This window comes from Lutra lutra, chromosome 8 (assembly GCF_902655055.1).
Source record: "Lutra lutra chromosome 8, mLutLut1.2, whole genome shotgun sequence".
Lineage (NCBI taxonomy): Eukaryota > Metazoa > Chordata > Mammalia > Carnivora > Mustelidae > Lutra > Lutra lutra.
In genome coordinates this window covers 41,775,724-41,788,554 of record NC_062285.1, presented here as the reverse complement: position 1 = coordinate 41,788,554, position 12,831 = coordinate 41,775,724, and the positions used below count along the sequence as shown (strand labels likewise).

The 12,831-nt window shown below is 47.1% G+C and overlaps 1 protein-coding gene across 2 annotated transcripts in view; it reads left to right on the top strand.

Annotated features, from left to right (window-relative positions):
• ANO2 (anoctamin 2) overlaps nucleotides 1-12,831 on the top strand; it is a 360,688-nt gene that overhangs the window by 107,828 nt on the left and 240,029 nt on the right. For both annotated transcript variants that reach the window (XM_047743061.1, XM_047743060.1), the window contains exons 5-7: nucleotides 5,662-5,813; nucleotides 8,554-8,608; nucleotides 11,103-11,154. In XM_047743061.1, the coding sequence (XP_047599017.1) occupies nucleotides 5,662-5,813; nucleotides 8,554-8,608; nucleotides 11,103-11,154 (259 nt within the window). The remainder of the gene's footprint in view (nucleotides 1-5,661; nucleotides 5,814-8,553; nucleotides 8,609-11,102; nucleotides 11,155-12,831) is intronic.

Sequence of the window (12,831 nt, the reverse complement as noted above, 5' to 3'; positions counted from 1 at the left end):
GTGGGGGAGTTAGGAAACCCGGTTTCAGGCCTGGTTCCACACTGATTCTGGCATTTCCTTGCCCCTCTGAGTCTCAGTTTTCCCATCTGTAAAATAGCAACGCTAACACTACTTGGCAGGCACACTTGCAGAGTTTTCGTGGAGCCCAATGAAATGGTGCTCGTGGAAGTGCTGGACACTTCACAGAGCATTCTGTGTTGGAAGGGTCATTGCCCTCTTTGTGCTTCTCCAGCATTTGGCAGATCAACCACCGAGCTCAGCGCCTGGCATCTAGGAGATGCCTACAATGTTGAAACATAGAAACATCACGAGTGTTTCTTTTTCATTAAATGTTTAAAGCTGTAGAATGTCAGACTTGGACAATACTTTACAAGGCACTTAGTCCAGTTCTTTCTTTTATGATTTGTTAAAGGATCTGGAGCAGTGCACCGTCTAGTGCCTAATTATCCCGCACTGCTGAATTGACCTGAGTACTCTATCCAGTGCGTTGTGGATGATGAGAGTTTCCATTCTGCCTGATGGGAAGAGTGCTATTTTCAATCCTTTTAAATGGTTCTTTCTCCAGTCCCAGCTAGTCCCCTTGTATCCATGTGGCCAAATACCCACAGGGGACCTTCTGCAGACCTCTGGGGCTCCTTGGGAAGCTCTCTCCTCTAGGCTGCTCTGTCCTGTGACCTCCAGTGGCCTTGCCCTCCCCAGACTTACAGCTCTGTCACCTCAGCCCGAGGGGTTCGATGGGCTCTACTTGTCCCCCCTTCCTGCCCCAAGGCCGAGAACCTTTCTTAAGGTAGTGAGCTGGAGCCATCCCGGAAGCCGTCTCACTTGTTTCCTATTTCCCAGGAACTTTGTTGCCTGATGGCCAGTATCCTGAAAACCATGCTCTTGGCCCACTGGGGCTGCTGTAATGAAATACCACAGACAGGGTGGCTTATAAATGAGGAATTTCTTTCTCACAGTCCTGGAGGCTGGAAGTCTGAGGCCAGGGTGCCAAGTGTGGTCAGGTGAGGGCCCACTTCTGGTTCATAGCCTGTTCTTCCTCGCTCTGTCTTCCCATGTGGAAAGGGGCTCCACTCTCATGACCGAGTCACCTCCCAAAGGCCTCACCTTCTAATACCATCACATTGGGCATTGAGGATTTCAAAATATGAATTTGGGGGGAACCCAGACATTCAGCAGGGCCACAAACATTCAGACCACAGCAACCATTAGTTCGAAGTGGCCAACTTTCCCAGAAGTTTTTCTGGGAAAATTAATGCTTAAGCCTAGAAGGTGAAGGAGAGGTAGGAGTTGTCCAGGTGAAAAGGAAGGGAAGAAGTTTCAGGAATAGGTACAGTGCATGCTCGGGCATGGAGGTAGGGAGCAGGTCCTTCGTCCTATAAGCTTAGTGTCCATGACATTGGGCCATGGGACCCACTTGTGTTTTATTGCAGATATGTGTCTGGTTCCATCCCTCACGAGTCCCTGAAGGCTAGGGAATCTCTTTCCAATATAAGTCAGACCTTTCAGCCTGGGCATGTTTGTGTGGGGTCTTGGTTAGGGCTATGGAGCAGATATTACCTTGATGTTTCTGGTGAGACTCGCCTTCTACACCTGTTATATTTTTCCTGGAGACCGACGATACTGCTTTCAGCGATCTCGAGTTCCCATCAAGAAGCAGTGAACATTTATCCTTGGCCTATGCCTCACCCCTCTAAAGACATACCATATGTACCTACTCCTCTTAGGTGTTCTTCCACGTGTGCTCTACCAGAGCAGCCACCAAGGTGAGGGTCAAGAGCTGCGTGGAGGTTCTCAGCTAACCTTCTGCTAGAACAAAGCCCTGAGACAGCTGCTGGATGATTAATCTATAGCAGTTGAATACAGGCATTCCTGACCTCTGCTGGGGCTGGGCTCCAAAATACATTTGTAGGTGGTGAGGACAGGAAGGGAGCCAGAGTCTTTGGGCTTCTGGCTTTATTCTCCAGTCTGGTTTATTTCTGTCAGGCCTATTACCTTATGGCTGTTCTATTCCCAGCTTGGGCTCCTTCTGCAGCAGCAACTGCCATCATCAATGCTGATTTCCCCCTGATTTATCATTCATTCATTGATTCATTCATTCAAAGATAGGCAGAAGTTTGTACAGTATCCTACCTTCATGGAAATCATGGTTAAGTAGGGCAGCCACACATTAATCCAATAATCTCTTGAATAAGTGTGGAATTATTATTGCAGTAAGTGCAGTGAAGGAGAGGCATTTGGGCCCTTGAAATCCTGAGGGTGGGACTTGACCTTGTCTGGAAGTCAGAAGGGACTTGCCCTAGGAAGTGACGATTGAGGGAGGCATCAAGTGTGAACAGAGTTGGGGTGGGAGCAGGGTGGAGATGAAGAGTGTTGAGTGCTCAGCATGTTGGGAAAACTTAAAGAGGGCCAGCGGCTGCGTGCACTGAGCAGGGACTGTGGGGGCTGGGAAACATGGAGACTCTTATAGGGTCTGTAGGAAGACCTTTGTGTGAAGACATGGGCTGTGTTAAGAACTTTGCCCTTTATCGTTAGAACAATGTAAATGTTGAAGGCTTTTTTAACAGGAAGGTGGTATGATCAGATTCTTGCTTCAGAAACATCACTCTGGCTCCAATGTGGAGAGTGAATTAGAGGTGGACAAGAGTAAGGTTGCAAGGTAAAATATGGGATGCCTAGTTAAACTGAAATGTCAGATAAACAATGAATACAGTGAATACTTTTTTAGTCTAAATGTGGCCCAAATACTGCATGGGACTGTACTTACACTAAAAAATGGTTCACTGTTTATCTGAAATTCAAGTTTAACTGGACATCTTAAAATTTTTATTTGGTAAATTTGGTAGCTCTAGGCAGAAGATGTGGGGAGACCAGTTATTGTAGTAGTTGAGGGCTTCCCAGACTAGGAGAGCAGAGGTGGACATGCAGAGAAGTGGACAAAGAAGAAGTACCATAGTGGGTATGAAGTACCATTGGTAACATTACATTACAATGGTAAGAAGTACCATTCCAAAGCATCTGGAAGACAGAGTCCATCAGCTTCCCTCCCGTTATGAAACTCCCATTTCCACGCATATGCCATTGAAAGACACATGGTGATGGGTATAATGAGCACAGTGCAATCTCAGTGTAGGGCGCGTGCCTGGTCAGCACCTGCCTTCGGAGGTGACCTGTGAGATGTGTGCTGGGAACGCATTAGTGGGTCGTCTTTCTGCCTTCCTGTCCCTTTAGGCCCAAGGATTCCCGAGGGGTGACCACTTTACATTATAGTGACCAGTGTGCATGAAGGAGAGATTTGGCAGGACGGTCAAGATCTTAATGACAAGAGAGGCATTACTGTAAGTAGCACACTGTTTTTCCCCCATGATAACTCATGGTTTAGCAAATGAAGCAGTAGCATAGGGCAGTCAAGAACACAGACTTTGCTAGGAGCTTCCAGTGTTCCAGAGGTTACTAGCTGGTTTACACTCTCTGCGTGCTGCAAAGAAACCGGGCCATTTAAACCCCTCTTCAGTGCAGCTTAAACTTTTCTACCTTTTTGTTTGCCTGGAACGTCTTTTCCTGCATCTCTGCCAGTCTCATTCAAACTATTTATCAGGTAATGTTAATAGGAGTGTGATCAAACAAGATAAAGCATGTATAGAAAATAAAATAAATGCCCGTCACTAGGGAAATGACTAAACCAATTAGCATTCACGTCTGCTGTGCAGTATTACACATTCGTTAAGGTAGTTGTATGTGAACTGACCTGGAAAGATAATGTATCTGTGATGTATTGCTAAGTGAAACAGACAATGCGTGAAATATGATCATAGTTGTGTATAGAAAGGAATGTGTATGGAAAGGTGGAGGAAACATACTTCAAATTGTTAATAGAGATTTCCTCTGGAAAGGAGGGTGGGATTGCGTTGGGAGTAAAAGGGAAATGCTCACACTTTGTTAATACCCTTTTATGGTTTGGGTTTGTTTGTTTACTAGACTGGCATTAATTTTGTAGTTGAAATAAAATTAAAATGCGTCAACATTTTGTTAGTGTAAATAAACCACGGTTATGTTTCAGCTGTTAGATTGGGGACGTTCTTCCCCTCCCCCAACTTACCGTTTTATTAGAGAACAAAATGGGAACAAAGGAAAGTTACCTTTCTGTAAAGCCCAACAGAAATGCTGCTCCCGGATGAAACATTTTTCTGATTTGTCAACTGGATGTCCTGTCCCCCTTTTTTGAACTCCTAAATGCTTTGTGTGACTTTTGTAGCATTTACCTTGATCTTGGATTTCATCCCTGTTTTACTGCCTCTCTAGATTTAAGCCACTGGAGGGATATGGTGGTAGAGAAGAAAATCGGCTCTCAAGCTAGAAGAGCTGGCTGTTACTCTTGTTCTGGTCTCCTTTTACAGCATGACAAGTTAGCCCATACTTAGTAGCTGAAAACACAGTCACTTTTTTATTTCTCATGCATTTTTGGTCAGGAACTTGAGCAGAGCTGGGTCGGGGGATTCTTCTGCTCCATGGGGTAGCGAGTTGGATCACTTAGTAGAATTTAGCTGGACAGGAGGGTCCAAGAAGATGTCCTTCCTAGGCCTAATGCATGGCTGGGGAGTTGAAAGGCTGGGCTCAGCCTAGGTCCTTTGTCTTTCTGATGACTCTTACCTCTGCATGGACTTCCTCCTAGAGGTGCCGGGCTTCCAGAGACCAAAGCAGACCAAAGCAGGGCTGCCCATCTTCTGAAAGGATGCAGCTGGCATAGTGTCCCTTCTGCTGTGCTGGTTAAGCAGTGACAGAACCCACTCAGATTGAAGGGGGTGGGAACAGCGCAGCACCTCTTAAGAGGAAAATTTGTATGTAAAGTTTGTGGCCATCTTTGATCCATCACAGCTGTGGCATGAAAAGTATAACCTCCATGTCTCAGTGACTGTATCTGTAAACCAGGAAGGCCAAGGGCTGCAGTGTCTGCAGAAGCACCCTATACATTATAAGGAGCTCTATGTACTAGAGATACCAATAATTATCTCAGTATTAACTCTATGCTTGATTTAAGGTAGGTGCTTGTTAGGTTTCATACATTGAGGGCAGACTCATATATCAGATATTTCCTAAGAGAAACACACAAAAGCAGGGGTGTGGGTGATGACACAGAGGCACGGCCTAGCTGTGGAGGTCAGACTTCAGTTTGGTTGACATGAGTTAAATCCGTGCTGTCACTCAGTTACTATCTGTGTGACCTTCCTTGACGCCATCATACCTTTCTGAGCCTTCATTTACTCATCATAGTGCGAGAGTAGTAGTATTCGCTTCGCTGGGTTGCTATGCGCATTGATGGTAATTTGTGTAGAGCACTTAGTATGGCGACTCACATAGTAGGTCTTCTGTGTAATGATGTGTGTAATGTAGTCATGGAGCGAATTTGGCCTCCTCACTGGTTTCTCTGTTCTGGTTACCTCCGTTCACACCAATGACTGAGAGGGGGTCCAGTGCCCACACTCTTATGAAAAGCCATGGTGGGGAGGGGGTAGAAGGGCTCTGCTGGCTTCTGCCAGTCTCCTCCTCTTTCCAGATTGTCCCCCGCTGGGGGTTCAGTACCCTGTGAGCTGTGGTTGTGAGTGAATCACTCTGGTCTCTGTTGGATGTGGCCTCCTTTTTAGGCCTGTGGTTTGCCTTCTCTAGATGTACGAGATCAAATCAGAAGGCAGCATTGCAAAGAAGTTCAACGAACTTTTGCAGAAGCTGAGCTCACCCCTGAAGCCCAGAGTTCCGGAGCACAGTAACAACAAGATGAAAAACCTCTCCTACCCGTTTTCCAGGGAGAAAATGTACCTGTGAGTATGGATGCTGTGGGGGTAGGGATGTGGGCAGGGAAGGGGAGGGAAATTAAACAGCACTCCATGCCCTGGGCTCCCACAGTGAGTGCCCTAGTGCCTGGGAGATCGGGGAGGGGGTATGCTTTCACGGCTAAGTGTTCCCTGGATCTGCTTCCTGAATCCCCTTCCCTAAGTGAGACTACCCCAATGGTGCCCCCATGTTTGTCCAGTGGTTTGTGGGGACACTTTCGATTTCAGTCCTTTGGCATGATGGATGGCGAATCGTGGAGTACATAGCCATAAACCTAGGGACTCTGTGAGAAAATCGTCGAATACCAGTTTCCCTTCTGTGGGGAAACTGTTCTGCCCAGTTCCTAGTCAACAGGGTTTCACCGTATTGTAATCAGCCAGAGAGAAGGAGGATAAAGCTTCGGGAATTCTGTGTCCCCAGCTGCCTCCTCATGTACTCACCTCAGTTGCCAACAGTAAGTCCAAGTTGTTCCCCTGTGCCTCTGACTGGCCGGCTGTAGTCCAGAGCTTTCTATGACCTCCCCTTTGGGTTTGATTAATTTGCTAGAGAAGCTCTCAGAATTCAGAAAACTGGGTTTGCTCACTAGATTCCTGATTTATTACACAGGATACAAAGCAACAGCCAGGTGAAGAGATGCAGAAAGGGAGGTTCTGAAAGAAGGTGCTTGTGTCCTGTGGAGCTTGGGGCCCAACATGGTGGCACATGCAAATGTTCTGGTTCCCCAGCCTGGAAGCTCTCCAGATCCTTTCCTTTCAGATTTTTTTTTTTAAGGATTTTATTTATTTACTTGAGAGAGAACAAGTGATCGAGAGAGAGAGATAGAGAGGACAAGCAGAGGGAATGGCAGAGGGAGAGGGAGAAGCAGACTCCCTGCTGAGCAGGGAGCCTGATGCAGGAATCAATCCCAGGACGCTGGGATCATGACTTGAGCCGAAGGGAGGTGCTTAACCTACTGAGACACCCAGGCGTCCCTCCTTTCAGGTTTTGTGTTTTTTTTTTAAAGATTTTTTTTTTTTTTTTTTAAATTTGACAGAGAGATCACAAGCAGGCAGAGAGGCAGGCAGAGAGAGAGGAGGAAGCAGGCTCCCCGAGAGAGCAGAGAGCCCAATGCGGGGCTCGATCCCAGGACTCCGAGATCATGACCTGAGCCGAAGGCAGCGGCTTAACCCACTGAGCCACCTAGGCGCCCCTCCTTTCAGGTTTTTACAGAGGCTTCGTTAAGTAGGTTTGATTGATTAAATCATGGGCCATTGGAGATGGATTCAACCTCCAGCCCCGTCCTCTTCCTAGAAATCAGGCGTGGGACTGAAAGTTCCAACCTTCTAGTCACTGCTGGTTTCCCTGGTAACCAGCTGCTCCCCTCTCCATTTTAGGAGATTTCCAAAAGTCACCTTATTGACATAAGCCCAGCTGTGGGGGAAGGGGGCTTGTTATGCATATCCCATCTCACCTTTGTGGATCTGACAGGAGCCACAAAAGATGCTCCCATTGCTCTTGTTGCTCAGGAAATTCCAAGGGTTTGGGGAGCTGTGAGTCGGGGGCCCCGGATGAAGACCAAAAGATGTATTTATTATAAGTCACAATATCACCTCTCCTCATGAGGTGGCCATTCAGATAGAACTGTCTCTTAGAGAGAACCAAGACCTGGGGGCTGTTCGAGGTCAGACAGCATGAAGTAGCTGAACTGGGACTAGCATGTTGACGCCCTGGCCTGCTGGTGTTTTTTTTTTTTTTTTTTTTTTTTTTTTTGTGCTCTGTGCTTCTCCCATGCTTCCCCTTCCATGGGCCTGCCTTCATGTCCACGGTGGCATCTGGGCTGCCTTCTCCCATGCATCTCCTGTTCTTTCAGTGCCTGGGCCCCTTTAAACCCAATTCCTAAACACCTCCATCTGGAAGAACCTTCTGTTCTTCCTACCCCAAAGATGCTCTCCATCCTCTGAGTTTTCCTAGCAGTGGTCTACTTACCACCATGTTCTTCTCTTCACCTGTTGCTAGGAGACACCCCTCAACCTGACTGGGCTCCAGGGGTGGGGGCTGGGAGCATGATCTGGGCACCTGGGCGCCCAGTGCCTGGAGCACACTCAGCTCTAGGCAGGTGTTCCCTTTAATGGAAGGTCATAATTTAGAGTTTAGAACTGACACATATCTTGCATAGTTAGGAGTCTGGTAGCTAATTGATTTGACAATGGTGACAACATTAAATGAAAGTTTGAAAAATAAAGTTACCATCCCAGCATGTGGAAACTACACTCTTTGGTGGTTGTTATATTTTTTACTATCTTTGTACATCGGAATCCTTTCTACATACTTTTATGTTTAAAACTTCTCGTAGTATAGTACTTTCCGTCACAGTCTAAAATTTCCTATTTATGAATTTCCCCTAATTATAATTTTCAGTGACTGCATGATTGTCCATTCTATAGATCATAGAATTTCATTTTATGTCCATAATCCTTATTATAAGTAACCTCATAATGAACATTTTTATTCATGGGACTTTTTTCTTCTATTGAACTTGTATTTCCTAGGATTCCTTTCTATGATAAGCTCTCAGAATTACTAGGGCAAGAAGAATGATGAACACTATGCGTGAGCATGTGCAAGTATGTGTGTCTTATACATCTTGTTGTGCTGCCTTCCAAAGGTTTGCTCTGGGCCTGGGGTGACAGTGGTCTTAGGACCAGGGTCATGAAATGAGTCGACCTTCTGTTTTCTTGGTGTCTCTAGGTACAACGTCCAGGACAAGGACACCTTCTTTGATAATGCCACCCGTAGCCGCATTGTAAGTACACAGGTCACCCAGGGGTGGCGGGCTGTGGAAGTGACGGGAAGGCTGAGTACCCAGTGTGGCTGGCATTCCCCTGCTCTCCCTGCTACCTTCCCTTGTCATTTGCTTGGGGTTGCCTAGCAACTGAGAGGCCTGTCCCAGATCTTCCCAGTCTTCCTTGTGAAAGGCACAGCAGACAATTGCCCTCACCCACAGGTTGAGAGAAGTGCCTTCTCTTTAAGATTCTCCACCTAAGCCTGTCTTGGAATCACAAAAAGAGGAAATGTTACAGCTGGTGGGAACTTTCAGCTATCAGGTGATTCCCCGCCCCTCTTGCTTTACAGCTGGGGAAACTGAGGCTCTAAGAACAATGGATTAAAAAAAAATTTATACCAATCATTGGTATCTGATTGAGGACCATTGCTGGGCTACCGTGTTTCTTTGCCTCTCAGAGGAGTCTTATGCATTTATATCGTAGGGAATGCTGGAACTAGCTGGTTTGTCCAAGAATAAAATTAATCACCAGCCCATTCAGTGGAAAGGCAAGATTCATGCCTGTAGCTGTTCTTCTACCTTTTTTTTTTTTTTCCTTTTGAAATCAAGTTTTTGAATTCTGCAGGATGATTGCTTCTAATGAAAACCTGTGTATGGCCTGTGCCCTGGTGGCCCCTGTTCAAGCTGTGGCCTCTCTCCATTCACTGATCCATTTATTCTCTCTCTGCCTAGAGAGCATTCAGCCTAAGGACAGAGGAGGGAAAGGGGGCCCGAAGAATGTTGCACACTTCTTCATGCCACAGTGGGAACCTGGCAGTGTGTTCCCATTGATTCCTAGGGAAGCACTTAAGTTTCCACAGAGGAGGAGTGAGGGTTCGATTTCTAGAAGGACTTCCAAGTCAGTAAGGTGATAAGGATTAAGAAAGGACAGGTGGTTAGAGGAAGCTACGGAACATTTCCAAGGCACACTGAAAACATGGCCTCGACTCTTTGCTTGCAGGTTAGGCAAGGAAACACCGCAGGTCCCTTTGGGTTGTGCTTTAGGAAGGTTTAAAATGGGCACATGATTTCTTTTATCATCCTATGGAAAAAGGCATAAACTTCCCATTTTTTTGGTTGATGCTATTATAAGCCATTTAAATCTCTCTGTGGCTTGGGTCTCATGTCTGCGGGGGAGTTATAGGGTGTTGTGGAGTTTACCAAATAATTACAGAGTACTTATAAAATAGTACAATGCCATATAAACGCTGTTCCTAATTATTATTGGTGTTGAATTACTGCACAGTATTACAAGTGAATTAAATATTCTGGGCCCCATACTGCTGGAAGTTATTTATTTCCCACTCCCTCTAGGTCTGTGGCTAGAAGATGGGAGTGTGAATGATGATGGAGGAACACACTTCTCTCGTTCAGCTCTCGTTCTAGAAGCTTCTCTCTTTCTCTAGTCCACCCCACATGGTTAAGAAGGGGGAGAAAAGACCCTTCGACTTTTGTCTTGGGGTGTACTCTGCCCTGGACTTTTGTCTGAGGACTGTGTTCACATCTATAAATGTCATCCCGAGCCCCTTCCCTGTGGGTTCCTAAGCACCCCAGCCATTTGTCCCAGAGCAGACTGCCTTGCTTGGCACCTCATCATAGCCTGGTTCAGGCTTGGGACCCATTGGAGTGCACCAGTGGGCCAACAGGTTTACCTGGGTCCCAGTTGCCTCTGCAGGGAGGACTCAGCAGCCCTCCCTCCCAGGTGACAGACAGTCCCCTGCAAGCCCCATGTTCAGGGCTTTGTTCAGCTGGTTTAGGCATGCCATAGCCATTGAGCTGGTGGCCTGCCCTGTGCCCCAGAAGTGCTCTGAGCTGTGGAGTCTTGAGGAAGTGTCTGACTGGAGAGACAAGATAAAGACTCGGAGAAAAACCAGAGAAATAATAGTAACAATGTGCAAGATGTAGGTGGTCCTTTTTTAGTTTACAAAGTAGGTTCAAGGTTTCTTGAAGCAGCTCTGTGAGTCAGCTCCGTTACAGAGAAGGTCATGGACTGTCAGGGTCCACAGACAGCTCGCTCAGGACTCCTTGGCTAGAAGCTGGCCACTGGAACTGGATTCGGTGGCCTCCTTGTCCTTTGCTTTCCCCAGCGTGGCAGGAATCAGGGCTGGTGGAGAAGACCGTCTCTTCTTCCCCTTCCCCGACAGTCTGGCCCAGGCACTTCCTCCCTGGCCCTCCAGAGGCATGTGGGTCTGGGCTCCCTGCTGTGTTTTCTTTACCTCCTGTAACTGCAGTCAATTTATAGCCTTTCTTTATTTTTTCAGGGTGGGGCGAAGTGGGGAGTGTGTGTGAGGGGCTTAGATTCTTTGTTTCCTCAAAGCACTCAAGTCTGAATGGGTTTGACAGGCCAGGCACGAGCTTGGCACATGCTTGGCATCCCCCTCCCTGGAAGTGGGTCCAGCTGCCTGGTCCACCGCCCAACCTCGTGTGGTGACACGCATGGTCATGGCGCTCACAGCCCTGCTGTTGTCCATCTTAGGTGCACGAGATCCTAAAGCGCACAGCCTGTTCTCGAGCCAACAACACGATGGGTAAGGACCCCCTCCCCTGCCCCTGGGCTGGTGGTGGTGATGGGCTGCCCAGGGGGCCAGAGCTGTCCTTTCAGTGGCTCCCTGTGGGGGGCGGTGTTGGGCAGCAAAGAAACAACCGGCCCCCACAGAGGAGGGGAGGCTGCTTCGCTCAGGGCCAGAAGTCCTGCTTGCTCTCCGGGAGCAGCAGTGCCTCATTTCTTGGGGGCACGGTTCTCTTCGGGTTGTGGTAACTTCTCTCAGACCTTTATCCCTGTTTCCACAGTCTCTGAAAGTTTTTCATACTCACCCAAACATGGCGTGTTACTTACTTATTTCGTTTTTAAGAAGTGAGGCAGGGGCGCCTAGGTGGCTCAGTCAGTTAAGCGTCTGCCTGCGGCTCTGGTCATGATCCCAGGGTCCTGGGATCAAGTTCCCTGGGAGCCTGCTTCTCCCTCTCCCTCTGTCTCCCACTCCCCCTGGTTGTGCCCCTCCCCTCTCTGTGAGATAAATAAATTAAAAAAAAAAATAAGGTATATCAGAGGCCAGTTAGTGCAGCCTCCTCCTTTATGTGTGAAAGAAGTGGCCTTCCACAGGGTGAGTGACTTGTCCAAGGCCACACGTTAGTCGGAATGTGTGGCTCCTGAGTTCAGCATTCTGGTCACCAGATTGTGGCTGTTTCTGTTCCCTTGGTGGTTTGTTTTTGAAATTTGAGGATATTAGTCTTTGCAGCAGGAATGTCAGCATTTGGGGGTCCAGAGGGCAGGCCGACTGATGTTGGCAGACTTTGCAGAAGACACACATAATGGCTGAGGTAAACATGGGAGCTTTTAAGCACAAGCACGTGGCTTTTCCACAGGAATCACTCTGCAGGCCTAGCGCTTTCTAGCGGTGTTACCATCACTCAGAATGACTTTTGAAACCTTTGAGAGAAAGTCCTTTGGAATACGTTCTGGGGTGCCAAATCTTTGGTTCTTAAGGCAGCTTTGAGTTACAGAGTCCAAAAGTCATTGAGAGGCAAGTCTAATGAATTATGTAGTCACTCAAGCCAAAGAATAATAACACCGCTAATGATAATAATGGCTAATATTGGAGAGTTTGAGTGGGGGGACTCATAAGATGCCTCACTACCAAGAGAATGGTACTGAAGAAGGAACCAGAATGGGTTTTATGTAGTGACAGAGCTTTTAGTGTAGCACAGAACTTCTCAAGGGGGGCGCTATATGTATGACTGTTTGCTTTGACGTATTCATCTTGCTACTGAATTACAGGTAACACTCCAATTTTTAAAAGTCAGGTCTTCTGTGTGATGTTATTTGTCTGGACCATGGTGCTGATGAGACCAGGACATGAATGAGGGAGGTAACTAATTAGCCCAGCTCGATTCCATGGAACAGAGTGGAGCCCTTCCTCAGAGCAGCCATTTGTCCTTGGTTACAAGGACAACCAGAGGAATCAAGAGATCTTAGAGTATATTTTGTATTTTCTCATGGCTTCTATCAGAATTCTTGAATTTGTCTCACTTCTTGACCAGTTCACTCCTCAGTTCCATTAATCTGCCTTTTATCCTGCGTACCACCCCCAACTGGACCAAATCTGCTCCCTCAGATATCATATGTGACCTCCTACTTCCCACAGTTCATGGCCTTTTCCTTAGTCTTCATCTTTCTTAGCCTTTTACATCTTTCCAAACCTTCTGTA